This window comes from Zingiber officinale, chromosome 6B (assembly GCF_018446385.1).
Source record: "Zingiber officinale cultivar Zhangliang chromosome 6B, Zo_v1.1, whole genome shotgun sequence".
Classification (NCBI taxonomy): Eukaryota; Viridiplantae; Streptophyta; class Magnoliopsida; order Zingiberales; family Zingiberaceae; genus Zingiber; species Zingiber officinale.
The window spans coordinates 86,385,241-86,411,409 of record NC_055996.1 but is presented as its reverse complement, the minus strand read 5'-3'; the positions used below and the strand labels follow the sequence as shown (position 1 = coordinate 86,411,409).

The following is a 26,169-nucleotide window of genomic DNA, read 5'->3' as shown; positions in this document are numbered from 1 at the left end:
TAATAGAGAAATTATCAGAGGACTTAAAACCAAGTTAGATCATGTGGGTGGCAGTTGGGTAGATGAATTATCCAGTATATTGTGGGCATATCATACTACTCCTCGAGAATCTACAGGAATTACCCCTTTTCATCTAGTTTATGGCGAAGAAGCAGTAATTCCAATTGAGGTCGGAGTGGAGTCCGATCGTGGAAGGCTTTATGATGATAATAATGCAGATCGACGCCTTATGGGGCTTGATTTAATAGAAGAAGTGCGAGACAAAGCAGCAACCCGACTTATTTCTTATCGACAGCGAATAAGACAGAATTACAACAAAAGAGTTATTCCAAGGTTCTTTCAAGTAGGTGATATGGTATGGAAGCGCATCAAGCCTGTAGGAGATGTCAACAAGTTAGAACTTCAATGAGGAGGACCTTATAAAATCATACAAAAGCTGGTATTAGGTGTCTATTACCTTCAGGATGCAGAAGGGAGAAAACTCGAGCAGCCTTGGAGTGTTAATCATTTGCAACCATATAAAACTTAACAAATATGCTTGTAAATCATTTATGTATTTTGTTCGAACATTTCTTATATAAATGAAAGATAAAATACAGGCAACATTATTCGGGAGAGATACATATTTTTCTTTAAATGTCCCTAGCAGTCGATCGGGAACCCTAAGAAGTGATCGGTCTAGCTTCCTTAGGGGGAACCAGAGACTTTAAACCTCCATAGCAGTCGATTGGGGACCCTGAGGAGTGATCGGCCTAGCTTCCTTAGGGGGAACTGGAGACTTTAAACCTCCATAGCAGTCGATCGAGGACCCTGAGGAGTGACCGACCTGGTTTCCTTAGGGGAAACCGGAGACTTTAAACCTCCATAGTAGTCAATCAGGGACCTTGAGGAGTGGCCGACCTGGCTTCCTTAGGGGGAACCGGAAACTTTAAACCTTCATAGCAGTCGATCGGGGACCTTGAGGAGTGACTGGTCTTGCTTTCTTAGGGGGAACCGGAGACTTTAAACCTCCATAGCAGTCGATCGGGGACCTTGAGTAGTGACCAACCTGTCTTCCTTAGGGGGGAACCGGAGACTTTAAACCTCTATAGCAGTCGATCGGTGACCCTAAGGAGTAACCGGCCTAGCTTCCTTAAGGGGAACCGGAGACTTTAAACCTCTATAGCAGTTGATTGGGGACCCTAAGCAGTGACCTGCCTGGCTTCCTTAGGGGGAACCGGAAACTTTAAACCTCCATAGTAGTCGATTGGGGACCCTGAGGAGTAACCGACCTAGCTTCCATAGAGGGAACCGGAGACTTTAAACCTCCATAGCAGTCGATTGGGGACCCTAAGGAGTGACCGGCCTGGCTTCCTTAGGGGGAACCAGAGACTTTAAACCTCCATTGAAGTTGATCGGAGCCCTGAGGAGTGACCGGCTTGGCTTCCTTAGGGGGAACCGAAGACTTTAAACCTACATAGCAGTCGATCGGGGACCTTAAGGAGTGACCAGCCCGACTTCCTTAAGGGGGACCGGAGACTTTAAGCCTCCATAACAATCTATCGGGGACCTTAAAAGTGACCAACCAGGCTTCCTTAGGGGGAACCGGAGACTTTAAACCTCCATCTAGTCGATCGGGGACCCTAGGGAGTGACCAGCCTGGCTTCTTTAGGGGGGACTGGGGACTTTAAACCTTCATCTAGTCGATCAGGGACCCTAAGAAGTGACCGACCTGGCTTTATTAGGGGGAACTGGAGACTTTAAACCTTCTTTAGGATCAATCATGAGTTTGAACATTAACAGTATTTATGCATATATTTAATTCCGCTCGGGCGAGCATACCCGATCGGTTTTCTATGCAATCGAGAAAGCCCAAAGGTGTTGGGACCTTGACGTCCGCTAGAGGGGGGGTGAATAGCGTCTCACCCAAAACTTTACTTCCTATAATGTTAGTGCATAGCGGAATACAAAAGCAAACTAACAAATACGAAAGTTAACCTAAAACAAGAAGGAAGAAGACAATAAACCAAACACAAACCCTAACACAAGGCATGTACGTGGTTCGGAGATAACTTGCTCCTACTCAACGGCGTGTCCGTAAGGTGGACGATCCCTCAATCCGTCGGGGGATTAGTCCCCGGCAAACTCCGGCTAGCTCAACCTCCTTGTGGGTGGAGAAACCTCACCACAACTCCAACCAAGACCTCTTGGCACACAAAGATCTCTTGAGCACTTTGGTGACTACTAATTAGGCTTTAACCAAGTCTAATTTCGTCACCTTGGCCGGCCATCCCAAGCTCCTTCTTATAGAGCTTGGAGCAAATCAAAAAGCTGATTTGCCCGTTACCAGTCGACTGGTCAATGCACCAGTCGACTGGTGCCAACGGCTCTCTGCTACAGTGCATCAGTCGACTGCTACAATCATCAGTCGACTGCTACAGTACTGCTACAGTACGCTACAGTACCGCTACAGTAAACCCTAATTTTAGGATTTTGCCTCGAGTACATTCACTCAGCACTCGTTCTCTCCCGACCAACCTAGACCTAGCCTTCTAGCCTCCTCCATCAGCCTCGCGTCCCTCGGATGTCTCCCCATCCTTCACGTCTTGCCTTCTGGAGCTTCCTTCGGCCTTGTCCATATTGTCGGGTCTTTCTTTGCCAAGAGGCTCCTCACCTCCGGGACTTCATCCATTGCCAAGTCACACTTGGACTTACGTTGCCAAGACTACATGCTTGGACTTACACCGCCAAGACTCATTCTTGGACTTTCCTCCTTTGCCAAGATCACACTTGGACTTTTCTTGTTGTACTTGTATCCTGCACACTCACAATGCATATCAAATACAACAATAAACCTAACTTAAACCTTTGCCCAAACATCAAAACCTAGGGCACCTAGATTGCTCCAACAAAAGGAACATCTATACGACATATATTCAATTTCGCTCGGGCGAGCATACCTGATCAGTTTTCTATATAGTTGGGAAAGCCTGAAAGAACATCTATACAACATATATTTAATTTCACTCGGGCGAGCATACCCGATCGATTTTCTATGTAGTCGGGAAAGCCTGAAGGAACATCTATATAGTATATATTCAATTTTGCTCGAATGAGCATACCCGATCGGTTTTCTATACAGTCGAGAAAGCCCGAAGGAACATCTATACATCATATATTTAATTTCACTCGGGCGAGCATACCCGACCGATTTTCTATGTAGTTGGGAAGGCCCAAAGGAACACTTATACAGTATATATTCAATTTCGCTCAGGCGAATAGACCTGACCGATTTTCTATTTGGTCGGGAAGGCCTGAAGGAATATTTATATAGCATATATTCAATTTCGTTCGGGCGTGCAAACCCGATTAGTCTTCTATACAGTCAGGAAAACCCAAAGGAACAAATATATAACAGATAACTAATTTCGCCTGAGTATATAAATCCAATCGGTTCATACGGTAAGCTAGGAGTACCTTATGTCTTGGGAAGACACTTAATTTATCATATAAACCTGAAGAACATCAGGAAATAAGTTCATTTATCATCACATCTTATTCAGAAGATGAATAAGGGATTTACTTCCTTTGATTATAACTTTTTCATGGGATTTCTCTACATATGGTCGACATATTAGAAATGGTCGTTTATACAAATGTTTGGGTGGTTCTGAAGAAAAGCAAATCACATAAGGGAGAACAAGTAAGTATGAACTTTCACTAACATTTTCTAAACAGTGAATGATATATATCAGTTATAAATTGTTATTGAATGCAAACACAAAACCCCAAACCTACTCAAATTCTTTCAAAAGGTCTTCTGGAAGTTCTCGGTTAAGATGTCAACGATCTATGAATAAGGGAGGAGGGACTTTAGATAAACAACCCGCCTCTTTCAGTTGTTGGATTACTCCGTCAATTGAGTGAGTGAGAGTTCCTACAATGCGTCTAGCATACTCTGCACCAAATTTAGGGGAAGTTAAAGACGCTTTGCGCCTGCTTTGCCATCGCTCTTCCTCACCTTCTTTGTATGCTTGCAATTCAGATTGTAGTTTATCTCTCTCCCCTTATAAAGTAGTCTTCTCTGTCTTAGCATCCTCTAGTTATTTTAGGAGTAAGCTTATCTGCAAATCTTGAGCTCACAATCTTTCTTGTTGTTGGAGCAAGGCAAAGTCCTTAGAAGCCAATTCTGGGGCTAAGTCATAAGATCCTAAACCGGGTGATTGTTCCAATTGGTTCAGCAAAGAGGTCTTATGAGTAACGTCTGAGAGGGCTTTATCTTTCAAAGCATTTTCAATACTAAGTATAGAATTAAGCCCCTCTAGCTGTAATTTTAAGTTCCTTTTTTCCTCCTCTTTAGATTGTAACATCTGGCAGGTGTCTTGTAGAGTGTTTTCTAAATTAGCAGTAAACTCAGCTTGTGATTTCACCCTATCCCGTAGCTAGAGGAGTTCATGGTTGGGAAGGTTAGAGGCAGCTTGTAATTCTTCTACCTTATTTTTTTAGAGCTTGGTTGGTCCTTTCCATATCCACAACCATCTTACCCAAATTTAAACTCGAAACATATAGCTGGAGAAAATAATAGTAAGATTGAAATTTAAAAATACAAAACAAGGAAGTTAGATCATTTTACCACAGTGGCTTGACGATTATGGTCGTCGGCATGCTTAATGTAGGCGCTTCTTCTCAGATGCGCCGGAGACTGCAACCAAGACTCAGCCAATGCCCCTTTAGTTGTAACAATCCATACGGAGTAGAGGTAGGAGCTTGGCCAAGCAAAGATGGTAAACTATGACCTTTTTGAAATAAAAGAGAAGGATGAGGAGAACTTGTAAATGGTGAGGAAGAGGAAGGAGGATGTTCAGAAGCTGGTGAAGAAGGGTTAGGAGATGGTAGGCTAGCTAAAGGAGGATCCTGCTCAATGGATGCTATAGCAGACCCAGAAGTAACTGATCTCCTATAAGGAGTTCTCTTAGCACGGGGCCTAGTGGAGGTGGAAGGTAGAGCTGGAAGAAGGGGCAATATAGCCTCAGGAGCAATAGGTGCCTCCTTTGATAAAGAAACATCTAGGAGAATAATAGGAGAGGCAAGAATGAGAAGTCATGGTCTCATCATAAGTAATGTAAAATTAGAACGAGCATGTGTAGGAGGAGCAAATTCTTTACCTTTAGAATAGGAGATTTCGGCAGGAACTATGGGAATTTATTCAAAATCAGCTATGGTATCTGAGAAAGGACAAAGATATGAGGTACGAGGTGGCCGACGTTTTACTGTGAAGGGACCGTCTAACTCTGAGGAGTTGGAAGACTCTTGAGGTTGTTCGGAGAGGGGTAGTAGGCCAAGAGAAGAAGGGGGTTGATTACGAGAATGATCTCTCAATAATTCCTCACCCAGTCTAGTTAAAGTTGCTTTCATCAAGTGAGCGGTTTTGTGCATGAGGGCGGGGAGAATAACATCAGTTGGAAAAAAAAAGAGAGAGAAACTTGCGTTAACAACAACACGAAAAATAGTTCAAAACATGAGTATGGAGAATAATCTTACTAAAGGGAACATCCAAGGTCGCTTCTGCTGTGCTAAGACCAAAAGCAAATAATAAGCCTTCGGTGATTAGGGCAGGTAAATTAAACTTTGCACCCTTTAATTTCTCCAGTGAAGAACGGAGAGTAGGGTCTTCCAAAACATTGTCTAATGTAGGAACAGGGGGAAGCTCCCGACACCAATTTATGGGGTATGGAGGTGGAGAAGGAAGACGTATAAAGAAAAACTTATCCCGCCATTTCCCTTGAGGAGGAAGTTTATAAAACAGGGGAGTTTTAGGGCGAGATTGGAATTTGAAAACACCATCTTCCACTTGATGAGGAATGAAAAATGGTGGAAAAGTTGAGTAGACAAGGGAAAGTCCAGTAAACGGGAAACAATAACAAAACCAACCATTATAGAAAATGATTGGGGAATGACTTGGTTTAGGGGAATGTTAAAATATATACTAATTTCAACGAAGGAATGATGAATAGGAAACCTAAAACCACACAGAAATTGTTCTCAGAAAATCGCCACGCTTTCGGGAGGAGGAAGATGGGGGCGATCTCTAGGCTTAGGACTGCCCACATATGAAGGGAAGTTATAATTCCATTGAAGCTCACAGGCTTCTAATGCAGAAAACTCAGAAACGTACTAGGTGTACCATTCATAGGAGGTCAACATTATTAACAGAAAGATATAAGAGGAATGAGAATAGTTAATGGAGAGCAAAGAACAAAAGATACACAGATGAGAGGAAGAAGATGAAGTGATTAGAGATTTTTTTTTTCTCTATTTTTCATTTAGAAACTGGGGTAGGGCATCGTTAAAGGTGTTTCAAGCAGGAACGTTGGATTGAGATGATAAGAAAAGCAGGATTGAAGGAGAGTTGTTGGATGGAATAGTAAGGCGATGGATATAATAAAACAGGTACACGCCAGACATCGTCGGCAGATGTGTCACCAATAAGAAACAGTATGGGTAGTTGATACAAAAAGTTATATTCCCGAGATGTTAAAATCATTACTAAAGCTAAGTATAAAAAATTCAAGGAGATCAAAAGGGATTCTTTGTTTGGGCAGATAGTATTAGCCGATCAAAATTCAGGGTTAGTTTAAAATATATATACATGCATACATAAACTTGATTGGTCAATAAAGGTAGGTCGGGTACTAGGCTTGAAAATGAGTACGAGTAGAAACTCGATCGGTCACTAAAAGTCGGTCGGGATAACATAGCGCAAGGGTAAAACTGATCGGTCGCTAAAGATCGTTCAGGCACTAAGGAGGAAACTAAGCATAAATATAAGCCCGATCGGTCATTAGAGGTCAGTCAAATGTCCATAATAAACGAAGTCAAACATGAAGTTAAAATAGCCCAATCAAAAGAAGTCAAAGGAAAATAAACATCAAAGAAGCAAAAATTAAGGGTAATAGCCATTAAAATATCCTAGAAGATGAGAAATTGTTCTGCAAATACAAAAATAGCCTGAGTTACAAATAAAACAATTTGGAAAATAAGTCGGAAAATGATTAAGCAATTAGTTCCCGATAGTCCAAGAAGTTGGTTGGGGATCAAAAACCAGGTGGCCTAGCCTCTTCAATTGTTTCGCTCCCCCCCTCAACTCCTTTGGTGAGGGCTTTGGTGATGGAAGTAGCTATGGGAGCATTAAATTCTGGATATTCTAACATTGCCCTTTTTCTTTTCTCGAATCTCTCATCTTCACCCGCCATATATTCTGTCAAGGCATCTTGAGAGGTTTTCAGTTCAGCTTCTTTAGAAGAGAGCTCTACTTTAATTGTAGTCAAGGATGAGGTTAAGGAGGTTAGCTCGGAGTTCCTGGATTCTAGAGCAGCATCCTTGGCAGCTAATTCCAGAGCATGAGCATCCTTCAACTCTTATAGTTGGGATAACAACTGAGCCTTCTCAGTAGCATATGTATCCACTTTGGATGTTAATTCAGTGCGGAGAAGAGTCACTGATTTAGCCTTAGATACAAAATCTTCAGCAGAGGTTTTCCATTTGATTGAATTTATGAGTTTCGCCTCGAGAAGCTGACGAGTTTCTTGTAGCTGGCGAGATAATTCCTCAGAGACTTAAGAGGAGGAGGATCCAGAAGCTTGTAGTTTTAGCTTAGCTACTTCTTGGGTTAACTCATATATATGTCGGTGCATATTCATATTAGCGATCCACCGCTGTCCAAAAATTATTATTAGAATGTATCATAAAAACAGAGGGATAAAGGGTATGTTACCTAAGTTTCCTCAAAAGAAGATTGGTCAGCCCATTCAGCAGGAATAAGTTTCTCAATTTCTTTACAAGCCTCTCCCTAAGCTGTTGTTAAAGAACCCCCCCAATAATATTGGGAAGGTAGGAGTAGACGTGGAGGAGGACGATAAGGAGCTATGAAGAGAATGAGGGGAAAAAATAAGGATAGGAGAACCCTCATCTATTGAAGGCGGTATGAAAACTAGTTCAGAAAAATTCATCATGAATGTCAGATTGGGGTTAGCGCTCAGAAGTGGAGAAGCTTATGGTAATTGAGAAGTGGAAGAAGCAAGTGTAGGATATAAAGAAGAGAGGGTAGGCTCTGGAGAAGAAAGGGGAATATCCCCTGTAGGTATCTCCTCAGGGGTAGAAATAGCCCATTTTTAGATCGGGGTGCTAGTGTCAAGCGATGCCTGGAGCATTTTCTTATAGAAACAACCTCAGGTTCCTATTCTTATGTCTCTTAAGGGGTATCTTCTAAAGGTATGTTGGTGGATGCTTCCTCAAGAGTAGTTGAAGAGCTAGGAACGAGAGCTAGTTAACTTGAGGACTCAGGTAGGGGAGCACTAGATGCTTGAGTTGCGACATTAAGTTCTGCTCTAAGCTCTAGCTCCTTAGATATTACTTTTTCCTCATCTAGACGAATTACATTATCAACTAACGCTCGATACAGAGTATCCACTGCAACAAACAAAAAAGCATTTTAGTCAGTAAAGGAGGGATAACTAAGAATTTCAAAACTTACTAAAAGAGTATTGTAAGCTCTTTTGAACAGGGCTCAAGCCAAAAAGGTATAGGAGATCATCGCATATCTAGTGATGAATGTGAAAGCGATGACCTAGTAATTTGTTAGAATATTCAGAAAAGATAAATTGTTGATGAAGTTCTCTTACATCAGGCAGAAGGGGAAGAGAAGATTGTCATTTAGTTGACCACCCAACAGGACCGGAGAATTTAACAAAGAAAAAAGGGGATTTCCAACCCTTTAGAGAAGAAGGAATTTCTTCAAAGAATACCATTTTCGAGTGAGATTGGAAGAGGAAAACCCCTGATTCCAATTTCTTGGTGTAAGAAACATAAAAAAGTTTTGGAAAGTAGGAAGTATACTGAAAAGGTGGAACACCATGTACAATCCACATAGGTATCTGAAGGCATTTGGGGTAAATTGTTGAAGAGGAATACCAAAATACCGGCTAATATCTATCAAGAACGTCGGAATGGGAAAGCATAAGCCCGCAACTAGTTGATCCTTAAAGAAGGTAATACAATCGTCAGGAGAAAGATAAGGATGAGTGTCAGGTGGTGGAACCCTAATATGGTAGTCTTTAGGGATTTCATACCAGAATGGATAGAAGTTTGGTCGGTGGAGGTGAAGGAAGAACAAATTTGAGCGTACCAAGGGAGTAGAGATTCTTCAGCCATGTCGAAAAACTGAAATGCTTAGAGAGTAAAGGACTTACTGAATCCTAAGGGGGAAAAAGGTTGCAAAAGAAGATCGAAGAAGATGAAGAAGCATGAGTTGTAGAGAAAGCTCGAAAACGAAAATCTCCAATGAATAACTGGAAGAAGACGAAGAGTGAAAAAGTTAAAAAATGTTTAGGGCTTTAATGCAAGGTAAGGATCGCCGTTGAAATAAAATGATTCGGTAAACATAAGTCTTTGATTTGCCAAGGAGAATGTGTGATAAGACATAAACAAAAAACGTACCGGGGGTTACTTAGAAAAGAGAAAAAAAAAAAGATACATGATGCTCGCCCAGGAAGGGGCATTTATGATAGACAGAACAAATTGAATCATACACTGAACCGTCATATCTTCGAACATTCTCTTTCCGTTGAAGGACTAATTACCAATAAGACCACTTTGAAAAATCGCGCGAATCTTAAGATATAGACAAATAAACAAATTTTGTGAATAGAAGAGGACCTGATTGATTGTAATCCCGACCAACCGTGTGTGTAGAAGAGAACCCCCAAAGCTCGGTCGAACTCATATTCAATCGGGCGTACATAGGGGATCCCTCATTCGACCAGTCCTCACGTGACCAACCATAAGAAATACTTAGTAAGGTAAATAGCATAAGCAAACATAAACACAGAACTTTATATTAACATTAATAATGTTACAATCATAACTCTTGAACTTCTACAAACAAATATAGCAAATGAACAAACTTCTACTAAATTAGCTTCCTGGAATTAGTAAATTATTCTGCTCATCTCAAGTAGAGGTGTGTAGCAAAGTGATAACCTGAACAAATTTTAGGGAATACAGTGGATGGGTAGGTTGACTCATTATCATGTTCTGTGGGATAAAAAAAAATTTTACCCGGTATTATTACCAATAGAAAAATCTGTCATCTAACGAAATTTAACTTTTATTTAGAACCACCATATTGTTTTTCCCATCATAGGTATGGGCGGGTAAGAGAATGACAGACTAGACAAAAGGAAGAAGTTCATCCTGTCCTCTTGCGCTTGTATGATTCACCCTCTGAAACATGTGACTGAGAGGTCATCTCTGATCTGATCTGATCCAACTTAGCTTGCAGAAGATCCACCCTAGCCTTTTGCTGGTCTAAGACTTGTTGTTGTTGTGATACTATAAGTAAACCATCTACACGAACTTTTTTGGTTAGAACGGTTATCTATGAAACGTGTTGGACTTTTAGATCATCCAACTCCTCAATCTTTTGCTTCAAATCTAGGTAAGTTGTGTCCTGCAAAGCCACTTCCGACTGAATTTGAGATTGAGTGGCCAACAAACGTACCTCTAGTTCTCTTTGATGCAAATGTTGTAGATCTAAAGATCGCATAGCCTCAGTTAAGGACTTCTCCTTCTTGGATAATAGTTGATTCCAGGGGAAGATATGAAGCCATAACTCCCAATAAAATCTTTAAAGAAGGAGTGAAACAAGAAAGAGTAAAGCTTAATCTTGTAGAAAGTAGGATCACACCCCTATTTAACTTGCTGGAGGTGTCATGGGATCATTTTAGAAGAAGTCCCGGGATCACTATAAAGGGGTATCACAAGATCACTATAGAGAATAGCAGAAGGACAAAAATAGACTTAGGTCTAGTCAGTCAGTTATACCTCCTTCGACTAGACTTGAAGGGGAGGCTAGTGATACGGGTTATGATAGATCAGCCAAGCGAATGGAGGAGGGGATCAGGTTAAGAGAGATAGGAAGGATATATTGCCGGCCAATCACAGGCCGACCGAATATCCAGGCACTCATATATGCTCGGCCAGGCAAAGACCACCCGAGCTCTATGCATTCATACATGTTCGGCCAGGCAAAGCCCGCTCGAGCATAAAGGCATTCAGCCTTATAATGTTCTCAGTACCTCACCGGTCGACCGCAGGCTGAGCGAGCACCCGCAGGCTGAGCGAGCACCCACATGCTCGTATATGCTCATCCGGGCAAAGCTCGTCCGAGCATGAAGGCATTTAACCTTATATATATAACTCTCAGCATATTACCGACCGACCGCAGACCGAGGCCCAGCGAGCACCCACGTACTCGTATATGCTTGTCCGGGTAAAGTCCGCCCGAGCATAAAGACATTTAGCCTTATATAATATTCTCAATATCTGACCGATCGACCGCAGGCCGAGCGAGCACCCACGTGCTCGTATATGTTCGACCGGGCAAAGTTCGCCCGAGCATAAAGGCATTTAGCCGTATATAATATTCTCAATATCTGACCGGCCGACCGCAGGCCGACCGAGCACCCACGTGCTCGTATATGTTCGACCGGGTAAAGTCCACCTATCATAAAGGCATTTAGCTTTATATAATATTGTTAGTATCTCACCTGCCGGCCGCAGGCTGAGCGAGCATCCACGTGCTCATATATGTTCGACCGAACAAAGCCCGCTCGACCATAAAGACATTTAGCCTTATATAATATTCTCAGTATTTGATCGGCCGACCGCAGGCTGAGCGAGCATCTATGTAGGGATGGCAATGGGGCGGGGCGGGGGCGGGTTTGCCATTCCCATCCCCGCCCCGTTCTCATTTTTTCGGATTCGGGGATTCCCCGAACCCGAACCCACGGATTCGGGGATTCCCCATCCCCGCCCCATTTCTAAATTTAATTTATATTATTATTATTATTTAATAATAATTATGAATGATAATATTAATATTAATATCAATATCAATAATATTATTATTAATAATATTTTCAAAAATTTTAATATTAATATTAACACTATTATTAATATTTTTAAAAAAAAAATCATATTATTATTTATTAATATTAATAATAATAATATTCGGGGCGGGTTCGGGGATGAGGATAGTATTCTCATACTTGCCCCAAACCCGCCCCATCCCCGAAAAATCGGGGATCCCCATCCCCATTTCGGGTTTTCCCCGCGGAGCCCCAAACCCGCGGAGAAAATTGCGATCCCTACATCTATGTGCTCATATATGTTCGACCGGGCAAAGCCCGCTTGAGCATAAAGGTATTTATCCTTATATAATATTCTCAGTATCTGACCAGTCGACCGCAGGCCGAGCGAGCACCCACATGCTCGTATATGCTCGTCCGGGTAAAGTCCACCCGAGCATAAAGGCATTTAGCCTTATATAATATTCTTAGTATCTGACTGGCCGACCGTAGGCCGAGCAAGCACTCACATGCTCGTATATGTTTGACCAGGTAAAGCTCGCCCAAGCATAAAGGCATTTAGCCTTATATAATATTCTCAATATCTCACCGACCGACCGCAGGCCGAGCGAGCATCCACGTGCTCATATATGCTCGGTCGGGCAAAACTCGCCTGAGCATAAAGGACAGGTTCGACAAGATGGTAATCTAAATAGTATACACGGTTGGCTTGAACGACAGACCGGAATATATTTAACAAGAGACATTCTTAACAGTATATACGACCGGTTTGAATGATCGACCAAGACATATTCAACAGGAGGTATTCTTAACAATATATACGACTGGCTTGAGCGACCGGTCGAAGCATTTTCAACAGAAAGCATATTCAATAGGAGGTAATCTGAACAGTATAAACGACCGGGTTGAACGATCGGACGAAGCATATTCAATAGGAGGTGGTTTGAACAGTAAACATGGTCGACTTAAACGATCGGTCGAGACATATTTAACAGAAAGCATTCTCAACAGTATATGTGGTCGACTAGAACGACCGGCCGAAACATGCTTAATAGAATTTTTGACGGGAAATATCTTCTAGAAGCTTCTTCAAATATGATGACGTGTCATAAACGACAAAACGGGTACATCTGGGGTACAAAAAAGATTTCTTAAAGGATTATTGCACAAAGTATAGAAAATGACTTCATCTCCTAACAAACTCTAACAAACCGGGGACTACCTCACAACTACGGAGGTCACGTGAGGTGGTATAAAAAGGGGGATTTTCTCCGTTAGTAAGGTACACAAGTTCTAGCATCTGAACTTTGTTTCACTTCAAATACTATTCTTCTTCTTCTGGTTCTTCTTCTTCCATCTTTGAGAGGAACTGACTTGAGCGTCGAAGCGCCTAGCCAGGGATCCCCACCTCGGTCTTAGGTCGCTAACGTTTTGTTGACTCGTCTCATTGTGCGTAGGAGAGTGGAGGAGTTTCTTCAGGTCATCGGAGTTCGTCTTCATCAGAGGTCATCATCATTCATTGAAACGAGCGCTCATCCTCACAGATCTCAAACAGGATCAGTGATTAATCCAAGCAATTTTTTTCTTATACACCCTTCAAAAATGAAATTTGAAATCAAGGTTTGCATCCTTTGGTGAAACCTCTTGAGTGTGCATTGGGTCTAATAAAAATAAATATGGAAAAAAATCAAAACTCTTTTTTTTTATTGAAATCATCCTATGGGTGCTTTTTCCATTTGTTATTAAAATAGCGTCTCATCCTGTGTTAACATATTTTTGTTTTTGAAAATATCTTTATTTTCGACGATGTTATAGTTGCTATGAGATCATTACTGCTACATAGTTATAATAACTATGATTTTGTAACTATTATATAGTTGTAGCAGTTATGTAACATAGCTGTAACTACACAATTATAATGGTAACAATTTTATAATCGATACAACATGATATTGACCAATGTTGATCAGAAATAAACTGTTTATATTATTACAACTACGATTTATAACTATTGTAATATAATATTTATCAGTATTGAACAGAGATAGTTGTTGTAACTATAGAGGAGCTACGATGTTATAATTGATATAATATAATATTAATGATCACATAATGCAATGCTTTTGTAATAATAAATCAAAAAAACAAGATGTTTTTTTGATGATTTCAATAAAAAGAGATATTTTTTAAATTTTTGCCCAAAATAAATTTGATCTTCCATTCCAATATCCTTCAAATTCAAGTAATAATTTTTTAGGCTGAGTTGTCTTCTCATCTTAATTCCTTTAAAGAATCCTAAAGCATTGAATGTTCCTTCAATTTTAAAATTTCTAGTGGTCCTACTTTGGGACGAAAGTTATTGCATGTTAGAAGACAACCTAAGCCCTGGGGCAAGATGAAATCATTCTAATGAAAAAGTATAATTCTTGCCTCAACTATGTTCAACCATATTATTGTTGCTTTGACGATACGCATAAGACACGACTACTCAACTAACCAAAGAGTCATGACCCAAATTTCCAATTCGTCATCCTTCAATATTGAGCTACCACCAAATTGATGAAGTCACCAACAAAAGGAGGGAAGGTCCGACTGCAACAATTGCTATTATAACTACCAAATTTCCAATAATAATTAAGATAATTATTATACCAGGTAATAAAGATGTTAATACACATATCTCTTCGTTAGTTGCTAAATGATGAAAACAAAATCAGCATTTTTTTTGAGTAATTTTATCAGGAAATAGTTTGGCTAGTTTTAACGTACATTTTACCTTAGAATTTAATAGGCAAACGACTGCACTGCAAGACCATATTATCAGGAATGAAAAGAGACATTTTTATGTAATAGACAATCCAATCAGGTGTAACAATGAGGTGCAGGTGTAACAATGAAAATTTCAAATGCGATAGTCGATGTTAGTTTTGTTTTGCGACTCCGAACGCTTTACTACATTTCCCTGCTCATCGTAAATGTCCAGGTTCTCACATGGTGCAGGGAAGATGGGCCCTATGGCACGACCCTCAACATAGGAGCATTGGAAAACATGCTTATTGTAGCTTGACTGAACAGACACGTCCCGGAAGCTAACACCTTTGATGGGAATCTCTTCACTGCCATGGAGCCGAACAGGAACAAGAACATCACGCCCATGGATCCCCACGAAGGATATATTCTGAATGATTGGAAGAGATTTGGGGTCAAATCCTGGGGGGTGCTCATTGTAATCTGTCTTTATGACAATTCCAACTCGCAGATTATGAAAAGTCACATTCTTGAAAGTGATGTTTTGAACATAGCCCCCTCTCCCTGGGGCTGTCTTTATTCTTATGCCTCGTCTTGAATCCCAAACAATGAGGTTTTCCATCAGGACATTTGAAACTCCACCTGACATCTCGCTGCCTATGGATACTCCAGCACTGTTTCATAAATATACAAGTTGAAAAACATGAGAACCCTTTAAACATCGAGGAGGGAAAATAAGCAGAAAGAATCATCCTGAGAGAAGTATCTATATTTCTTCTTCTGTGTTGAACTCTATTTGTTTGACTCATACAGAAAGGAAAGGAGTTGCTCAGGCTTTGTAAAATATGTATATCGGTAAGGGATACTACTGCTGGTTGTTTGTTGCAAAAATAAGCTCTTTCTCAATATCTACTGTTAATAGGTGTATATAAATCAGAGTGCTTGGAAAATACTTAGTTGTTTTAGGTCAAAAGTATCTAGAGTAGTAGACCATTCTTCACATAACAACAATAACAATCAGGATTTTTATACCACTAAGTGGAGTTATACGGATCTTATTTTATCATTGCTAATTAAATAAAAAATTGTCTCCCTCTTCCTCTACTAATGCATGTATTTATCATGTTTTCACATTATCTAACTATATGCCTAAAAGTGTCAATATCATCTTAAATACGACCCTTGAAGTTTTCTTTTAATAGACACAAATCTCGACTCTCTCTCTAATATTTTTGTTTCTTACCACACCATCCTCATATGTCCTTACATCCACGTTAACATTCTTACCTCTGCAACTCTCATCTTTTGATTATGAACTTACTTAGGGGGTGTTTGGTTGATGGATTTGGGAATGAGGAAATGGAATGATAGTAAAAGATAGTTTTTTTATTGTGGATTTGGGAATGATAATGATTTCTAGAGTTATGAGAATCAACCAAACTCATATAACTAGGTGGGTTTCATTTCCATTCTCATTCCTATTCCACTTTACTATCAAACTCATACCCATAATTATTCCAGTAATTTAACCAAACATCACCTTAATAACTCAACATTCAACTTCATATAATATAATGGGTCAAATCATCGTTCTTAAAACTTTCCTTTAACCGCTACCTTATGATCACCAAAAATACTTAATGCCCTTCTCCATTTGAACCATCTTGCTTCTTCATATAAGTTCTCTCAAAATCATGGGGTTGAGATTGTAAGATTAAATAAAATCATAAAACAAATAAGAACAGCATGATGAGAATGGTAGGCCTCCAGTGAAGTCTTCTGACATTTTGATAGAAAAAACAAATTGGTTGATTGAAGGAAAAATCTTATAGGTTTGCTTATGCTAGGTTTGTGACAATCAAAAGAAAGAAGAAACTAAGAAGAGCATCAATTTCAAAATGGAAGTTCCGTTTCATAGAACCTATGTACTCTGTACTATGACAACTAATTAGCCTAATGAAAACTAGCAACGTTTGATTACAGGATGCATCTAGAATATCATTATTTTGTATGCATGCCACAAAAGAGAGAATAATTTTTTTTTTCAGTAGCATCGATTACCAAACTAATCATTATTTTGATTACAGGATGCAAATTTTTTATAAAATCATACCTCACCACAGATCGAACAGTGAGATTGCGAAGAGTAATATTAGTAGATGGATGCCCATATGCTATTCCATACTGATCCCAGCCACTCTTTATGGCTATTGCATCATCACCTACACATATGTATGAGTTCTCTATCAAGACATTCTTGCAAGAATCTGCAGAGACCATGAGCAGTTGTCAGGATCAGAACTGCAATGGTTAAGAAACAAGGGAAACTAACAATTCAGATAACTTCAAAACAAGGAACATAGGTAAATCTCTGCCTTGAATGAATTTATTGTTTTTTCTCAAGAATAAGAGTCATATGTTTTCTTCTTTTAGGCAAAAATATAAAAAATAAAAAATAAAAGATGGAAAGGAAAGTATTTCTAAGGATTAGAGTTACTTAATCTTGAGACAAAAAATTTGCATTAGTACTTAGCAGTTAGGCATCCAAAAAGAAGTAATGAATCAGAGAACCCTAAATGGAAGATCTTGAAAGAGAATCCTTTGAAGTCCAAATCAAAGTAACAAGAAAGAGGCTTAATGATGACATTGCATACCTGGGTCAATACCATCTGTATTTGGAGCTCCAGTAACAGGAGCCAAGATGGTAACATTAGAGACTGTTACATTATTGCAATCATATGGATGTAATGTCCAAAAAGGAGAATCACGCAGAGTTATGTTTGAGATGACTATATCATTGGACCTCATAAGCTGCACAAGAGGTCCTCTTGTGTAGTTGAGAAGTTTTTTCTTGTATTTAGTCCACCATGAATGACCTTGACCATTTATTGTACCATTATGTCCTGTTGATACACAAGAAATGCTTTAAATATAGCAGAACACTTGCAAATTTCCTGTCGTGCAATCCTAACAACAAAGATGTCATCATCAAAATAGCCTTTAACAAACACATATTAAAGGTAAGATTATAAATGAACCAAATGTTGGTGAACAAGCTTAGTATTTGATTCCATAAAGCTCGTTTATGTTCAATCAATAGTTGAAGAATATATAAAATTAACAATTTTGAACACTAGTGAGCTTGGTTTGTTAATGTTCACCAAATAAAGTTCATCAATCAATAATTTATGAATAAACTTTTTTAATAACTTGTGTAAAATTTAATTATAAATCTATTTCTTAATTTGTTATTTAAATACATTAAAATATAATAATTTATTTTTATAGCCTTAAATTATTCATAATATCTTTAACAATAGGAAATAATATAATTTTTCATATTAAATAAACATTTATTATAATTTATAAGGAAAGGAACGTTGTCAACTGATCTTGATAAAAAAACTCGAGGTCAACTTGAAGTCGATATGATTTTTAATAAACAAACGTGAATAAGCTAGATGAGTAAATAAACAAGTTTGTATACAACTAAGTTCGACTAGGCTTATTTACACTGCTAATTAAATAAATAAGGTAGCACACTACTCTGAATTTTATAAGCTCATGAAAAGAAGAGAAGAAGGGGAGTCTTGGCACAATGGTAAAGTTATTGTCATGTGACCAAAAGACCACGGGTTCAAATTCTGGAAACAGCCTCTTGCAAAAAGCAGGATAAGGCTGCGTACAATGGATCCTTCCCCGGGACCCCGCATGGCGGGAGCTTCGTGCACCGGGCTGCCCTTTATGAAAAGAAGAGAATAGATATGAGATAATATAGAAGTTATGTCTGGAAATGAAATTTCCCACATCTTAGCAAGCTATGGGAAATAGTTGCCTTGTTAACACAAAATATGTATTATAAAAATCAGAGAATTGCCAGCAAGAATCTTTTCACATATTTCAATGATCGGTGGAAACGGAACTTCACACTCGTCCATTTGTGCTTTAAAAAACAAAAGTTGATAGACCTGCCTGAAAATAATGCTCGAGGAATTCTAACTTGTAAAAATTCTTTTACTAGGAAGGAGTTGCTCGATGCTTCACACCTAATTTTAATTCATATGATTGCTTTTCATGTTTATAATAACTAAAGAAAATACACAAACATGTCAAAAAAGATACTGGAATTAGATTAAAAAAAAAGCATCTCAATGAGAATAACCTTAAGTCCGTGTATATGTTTTCAGCTAGATTTAGTTGCATAATATGGTGAAAAAAAGGTATATAGCTGGACTACATTTTATGACAACAATGTAATATTGACTAAACGAAGTTACACCTAATGTCATAGACATCAGTAGACAACTTTCTGAAACTTCATGATCCTTCTGTCATTGTAATTTTATTATAAATTAGGGATATGCATTATAATTAATGGTTTTTCTCATATAAAAAATAGAAAAAACAGAGTCAATTTTCTGTTTATGTATACTAATTATAATTTCATAAGAGACTTGGAACCTATGGAAGTCCTTTTAATTTGCATATCTGACAATTTGCATACCTCAACAAGTTATACTTGTTAAGACAGAAAAAATTTAGATATCTCTACAATAGTATGATATTTTCCACTTTGAGCTTAAGCCCTTATTGTTTTATATTTGAGTTTTACCCAAAGGGCCACATATCAATGACGATATCTTTCTCTTATAAACTCATGATCTTTTCCATGTGGTTTCAATATAAGACTTTGTTTGCAACCTTGCAACCCCAACAATCCCCCCTCAAACGAAGGAACACAATCCCCCTCAAGCGGAAAGTCTATTCGTTTGATGTCCGATTCTCAACCCACCAGGTCTTCCTGCCTCTATCCAACCGACCTACTAGGTTTCCCTGCTCCTTGATCCACCCAACCTACTAGGACTTCCTTGGCCCTCAGTCCAAACTATGGCTTCTCTGTCTAACTGTCCACCAGGACTTCTTGCTTGGTGTTTAGTTCTCCTAATTCAGAAGCTCTCACTTCCTTTGTTTGAAGTTAATATTCTACTCATATGGTTCGATTAGACCATATTTCTTGTGTGCAGTCGGCGGTTAGACCTTCCGGCAGTCCGGGACTCTAATATCAATTGTTAGGACCGAAGGAATTTAGATATCTCTACAATATTATGATATTGTCTAGTTTGGGCCTAAGCGCTCATAGTTTTATTTTTAGGTTTTACCTAAAAGACCTCATACCAATAGAGATATATTTCCCTTATAAACCCATGATCTTTCCAATGTGTTTTCATTGTGGAACTTTATTTACAATTTTGTAACCCCAATAACACTTTCATATGATGCTCACGAAGCAATGGAGTTCCTCACAATTTATATATCCCGCATAAAAACAAGAATTCTATAGAGAACAAACATTCTTCTCCACTGTCTTACAAATATGCACTCCATTTTCTTACCTCAATATGTTAATATCTTAATCTTCCATTTTTTGTCAACATTCCTTGGACTTGCAATTTTCATGTTAGATTGCCTGTCCATAACATCTTGACATTTGGAATAAATGCAGCTTCAAAAATAGCATTAGGGGAAGCCATGCAGTAATCTAGATTTGAATCAAGGAATAGAAACATGAAGCAGCAGAATTAACTACACTTACCAGTTATAATGACATCATTCAAATTTTGACCATGTATGAGACTTCCATATCTAGGCCCATTGTGTTCCCGCCCATATCCATAAGATGGCAAAGGAGGCATCAATTGCCAATAACTCTCATCCTGATTGAGAAACAACACAGATTTGGCTAAGAAAACAGTCATAGACCCACAAGTAGATATAAACCATATTTTGAAAAGTATCCATCGAAAAGTTCTAAATATATATTTTTGTATCTACCATGTTCAGTTTCAATGCAAAATTTAACCTGAACTTATCTTGAATTTGTGATTCACCTTAAGTTATTCTTAATTCAATCTAAATGTGAAATCAAAGAAGCACATTTTAGCAACAAGCACCAAACCAGTAAATTTTGCAGTGAAAGATTAACCGACAATAGAATAAAGTGCAGAGTTTTAGTTATGATAGATGAATTGCTGGGTTATTAAGCATCTTTGCTTTGATTGGACAGAGAATCCAGCATTTATTGTATAAATTTGCTAACGAGACAAACTATAAGTAAAAGTAGAATAAACATTACAATTTAACACCGACCATATATCTAATCTGAAAGGAACTATGTTGATTTGAAGTGAAAATTAATATCTTGGACGTATAATATGGAAAAATCCTAAAAATAAAGGCATAAGATCGCGCTTAGATTACCTCGATCCCAAGAATCACTGCACCATTCGCTAGGAAGAGAGTCATGTGGCTGGTGAGATTGAAGGGCGCGGTGAGCCAGAGCCCAGCAGGAACATTGAGCTGACCACCTCCCTTCTGTCTAAGCTTTGAGATCTCCACCACGGCACGCTCAAAAGCCCCCGTGTTCAGCGTCTTCCCATCCCCAACTGCACCGAAATCCGTCAAATTGAACACTGCCGCTCGCATCACTGAATCCGACTGGGGCGCTACCACTCTCCAGCGAAAGAAAACAATGCTGACCACCGAGGTACTCTGCCACCAGAAAACCATAACGAGGCCGACAATCCAGAGCAGGAAAACCAGCGTCCTCCGGGTGGTGAAAAGCCCCACCAGCCACCGAGGATGCTGGTGGAGATGAGATGTCCACCAGGAGGAGAACACCTCCACCATAGATGCTACCAAAAGAATCGAGTCTGATCTTCAACTTTACTCTGCCAGAAGAGAGGAAACTAGTATCGAATGGAAGATCTCGAACAGGAGAAGGGAATCGAGAAGGAGATTGGGGATTGCGAAGCTAGCGGTTAGTACATGGAAGAGATGGATTGGGGGATTAAAAAGGAGGAGAGGTAGGATGAGTGAAGTTGAAGGGAAGAGGAAGGATATGACGTTGAGGGAAGCGCACCGCCCTATGCGTAGAAGACGGGCACTGTACGATACAACCACTCTTCCTCACACTTTTTGTTTTTGTGTTTTTTTTTGTTTTTTTGGTTGGTCAGCCACCTTTCAAATTTTTGGAATACACCGGTCCGATCCTTTATTCCTTATATACCACTTGATTTGATAGCCGACCTCCACAATTGACCTATCGTGGTGGGTTGTCATACTTGGATACTAAAATACATCGAAAATTTATCAAATCACGCACCTAGATATTTTAATTGACCAAAAGACATATGTTATTTTGGTATTTACCAAAGAACGCACTTTTTCAAGTGCACTTCCCTTTTTATCCTTCTGACCAATCAAACTTTTTTTTATCGTTTTTCTTTTCTCCCTCTTCTCTTTCCTATCTTCTCTTTCATCAACGACATTTAAAATTTAGTTAATTTTTTGATAACATTTTAATACATTTAGATAAGCTAAAATAAACTATGAATAGCACATTTAAACTCCTTGCAACATCAGGAATCTACATGAACTGAAATGGATGTAATCTGAGGTATCTAGGTCCATCAGTGGGTTTCGGTCAAAACTCACTAATGGACCTAGAGAGCTCCGATTGCACCCATTTCAGTTTTTATGATTCCTGGTGTTGCAAGGAGTTCAAATTTGCTATCCATTATTTATTTTGACTTTTAGAAGGTGTTAAAATACAAGAAGAAAGAATCAACAAAAAAAATTTATATCAGGCCCACGTTGGGCCTGATATGATTCATATCATGCCTAACATGGAGCTTTTTTGCTGATTCTTTCTTCTTATATTTTAACACCTTCTAAAAATCAAAATAAACAATGAAATGGGTGTAATCTGAGGTCTCTAGGTCCATCAGTGGATTTCGGTAAAAACCCACTAATGGACTTAGAGAGCTTCGATTGCACCCATTTCAGTTTCTATGGATTCTTGGTGTTGCAAGGAATTCAAATTTGCTATCCATTATTTATTTTGACTTTTAGAAGGTGTTAAAATACAAGAAGAAATAATCAGCAAAAAGGCTCCACGTTAGGCCTGATATGAATTATTTTTGTTGATTCTTTCTTCTTGTATTTTAACACCTTCTAAAAGTTAAAATAAATAATGGATAACAAATTTGAACTCCTTGCAACACCAGGAATCCATAGAAACTGAAATGGGTGCAATCGGAGCTCTCTAGGTCCATCAGTGGGTTTTGACCGAAACCCACTGATGGACCTAGAGACCTCAGATTACACCCATTTCAGTTCCTGTAGATTCCTGATGTTGCAAGGAGTTCAAATTTGCTATCTATTGTTTATTTTGACTTTTAGAAGGTGTTAAAATATAAGAAGAAAGAATCAGCAAAAAGGCTCCACGTTAGGCCTGATATGAATCATATCAGGCCCACGTTGGGCCTGATATGATTCCATATCAGGCCCAATATGGATCTCACTCTATTAAGAATTCTCAATTATTTTAGGAACTTTTCATTTCCAATGTAGCATTTTATTTTGACTTAAATCTCAGTTCATGATGTATGTCTTTGTTGGGGGTTTGAAAAATTATGCGGAAAAACCTTAACTGCTGAATACCTCTTCAAATATGTTGGATTGGATATTGAAAAGTAATGATTTTTGCAATTCCTCTACCTTTTGCTTGGTATCTTTTTCCCATTTAAATAATTGACACACTTTTCTTTCAGCCTTCAGAATTTGGAGTGGTGTCTCTTTGTCCTTTTCCCTTATTTCTCGTAAGTGATCTCATTTTCTGGATTAATTTTCTTTTACAAAGAAAGAAGAAATAAGTGAGTCATGACTTATTTGCAGTTACATGCTAATAGAAGAATTAGGTCTATCTGGTATTGTGTCAATTCTATTTATTGGAATTATACGTATCTTCTCTTTTTTCAATAACTATACTATGACTATTTGTTCTAAGTGTTTGCATATGTATTTCTTATAGGTAATGAAACATTATACATTCTATAATTTGTCAGAGAACTCTCAACGTTTTGCTACTGCCTTTTTCCACTTAATTTCATCACTAGCTGAAGCATTTATGTAGGAGGATATGCATTGATGTCCTTATCTATTTTTCTACTTAGAGCAATCATAAACACATCCATTATGAAATGAAGAGTTCCTAAAACAGTTGAGCATTCCTAATAGAGTGAGATCCACGTTGGGCCTGATATGGAATCATATCAGGCCCAACGTGGGCCTGATATGATTCATATCAGGCCTAACGTGGAGCCTTTTTGCTGATTCTTTCTTCTTGTATTTTAACACCTTCTAAAAGTCAAAATAAATAATGGATAGTAAATTTGAATTCCTTGCAATACCAGGAATCCATAGAAACTGAAATGGGTGCAATCGGAGCTCTCTAGGTCCATCAGTGGGTTTTGACCGAAACCCACTGATGGACCTAGAGACCTCATATTACACACATTTCAGTTCCTGTAGATTCTTGATATTGCAAGGAGTTCAAATTTGCTATCCATTGTTTATTTTGACTTTTAGAAGGTGTTAAAATATAAGAAGAAAGAATCAGCAAAAAAGCTCCACATTAGGCCTGATATTAATCATATCAGGTCCACGTAAAAAGCTCCACGTTAGGCCTGATATGAATCATATCAGGTCCAATGTGGGCCTGATATGAATTTTTTTTGCTGATTCTTTCTTCTTGTATTTTAACACCTTCTAAAAGTCAAAATAAATAATGGATAGCAAATTTGAACTCCTTGCAACACCAGGAATCCATAGAAACTAAAATGGGTGCAATAGGAACTCTCTAGGTCCATCAGTGAGTTTTGACCGAAACCCACTGATGGACCTAGAGACCTCAGATTACACCCATTTCAGTTCCTGTAGATTCCTGATGTTGCTAGGAGTTTAAATTTGCTATTCATAGTTTATTTTAGCTTATCTAAATGTATTAAAATGCTATCAAAAAATTAACTAAATTTTAAATGTCGTTGATGAAAAAGAGATAGGAAAGAGAAGAGGGAGAAAAGAAAAATGCCAAAAAAAAATGTTTGATTGGTCAGAAGGATAAAAAGGGAAGTGCACTTGAAAAAGTGCGTCCTTTGATAAATACCAAAGTAACATACGTCTTTTGGTCAATTAAGATATCTAGGTGCGTGATTTGATAAATTGCCGAAAATAGACACTTAAGTAATCGTATTTTGTACTATTTTTCATAATTTTTCCTCTAAATAAAAAATCGAACTGTGATATTTTAAATTCTATCCAACATTCTAATCACCAATACCCATTTTTCTTATAAAGATCCAGTGTTGATTTTGTGAAAACATATACACGTATGAATCATTAATTCAAATTACATTCTATAGTTTTATTATACATGAAAATTTGTATATGCAATTAATAGATATAGTCGTAATTTCCTATTAGGATATGACTAGAGGCAACAATAGAAACATTCCGTCACTATATGCTTAACTGAGAATCAAATAAGTATGCATTAGAAATTAAAAATAAACATTAACATATTTATGTAATGTGATTTCAAATCTTTATTCTTATTTTATAATATATTCATCAGTTAATCATTTTCAAAAACTTCTATTTTCTTGAAAATTCACTTAGATTTCTTTAGGTTATTCGATTAAAATCAAATTGAACTTAGCCGAATTGATATTTTTCAAACTAACTAGACTGATTGAATCTTTAAAAATAACTGAATAGACCAAACCAATAAACTATTGATTAATTTGATCAAAAATTAAATTAATCGAATTTTTGTAATTAGTGTTTAAAAATTTAGTTTTTTTAATAAAATTCATTTTCGGTCTTAAAAAATAAAGTTTTTGTAGGTGCAGCGTAGACCGGCAAGAGGGAGGTGAATTGCTGAAATCAAAAATAAAAACTACCCTCCTCGAATTTTAACTCATAATTTAAATCAGCAATAATAATAGCAACTAAATTAACGAAACAGAAAAAGAAACAGGAACAGAAAATAGACTCAGGGATTTAACCTGATTACAACCAAGGAGGTTGTTAAATCAGGACAGTAGAAAAGAGCGCACTAAGAAAATTCTCCTTCTCTGAAGGCGGAGAAGCCTTTTACACTTTTGTAGCTCACTAGTTGCTTAGGAATTGCTTACAGATTGATTGCTTGAGTTGTTGTTGAATTCCTAGCTCCAGGGGCCTTTATATAGGCCCTGAAAATCTTATCCCGAGAGTCCAAGGCGCCTCCAACAGGATTTAAGGCGTCTCCAACTCAATCTGCGGATAAAACTTTATCCGCAGCGCAAACGGTCAAACTGGCCTGCTCAAGGCGTCTTAAATCCATTCAAGGCGCCTTCAATGTGTTTAAGGCTACAGTAACTTCCTGCTACAGTATTTTTCGACCTCTTTTGACTCCTTTTCTTCTTCACTTTGTCTTCCAAGCTTCGTTTGTTTGTTTTGGCCAACCGAAATAGGGCTCACCCGAACCCAATTTCAGCCTTCCTCGAGCACCTTCCGTCCCGCTTAACGCCCTCGAACGCCACGCACGCCTTCACGCCCACCGAGTACCAGAACTCTCGCCCTTCGGACGCACCGAGCCCGTCGGCTCCTTCCCGTGTCGTCCTTCTCGCTAGCT

The 26,169-nt window shown here is 38.5% G+C and overlaps 1 protein-coding gene across 1 annotated transcript; it reads right to left on the bottom strand.

The window, feature by feature from the left end:
• Positions 1 to 14,706: 14,706 nt before the first annotated feature.
• On the bottom strand, positions 14,707 to 21,616 carry LOC121992948 (probable polygalacturonase). Its single transcript, XM_042547593.1, has 5 exons — positions 20,913 to 21,616; positions 20,248 to 20,368; positions 17,309 to 17,557; positions 16,768 to 16,921; positions 14,707 to 15,328 (listed from the first exon to the last, which is right to left on the bottom strand). The coding sequence occupies exons 1-5, from the start codon at positions 21,339 to 21,341 to the stop codon at positions 14,809 to 14,811; spliced, it is 1,473 nt and encodes a 490-aa protein (XP_042403527.1). The 5' UTR covers positions 21,342 to 21,616; the 3' UTR covers positions 14,707 to 14,808.
• Positions 21,617 to 26,169: the final 4,553 nt, after the last annotated feature.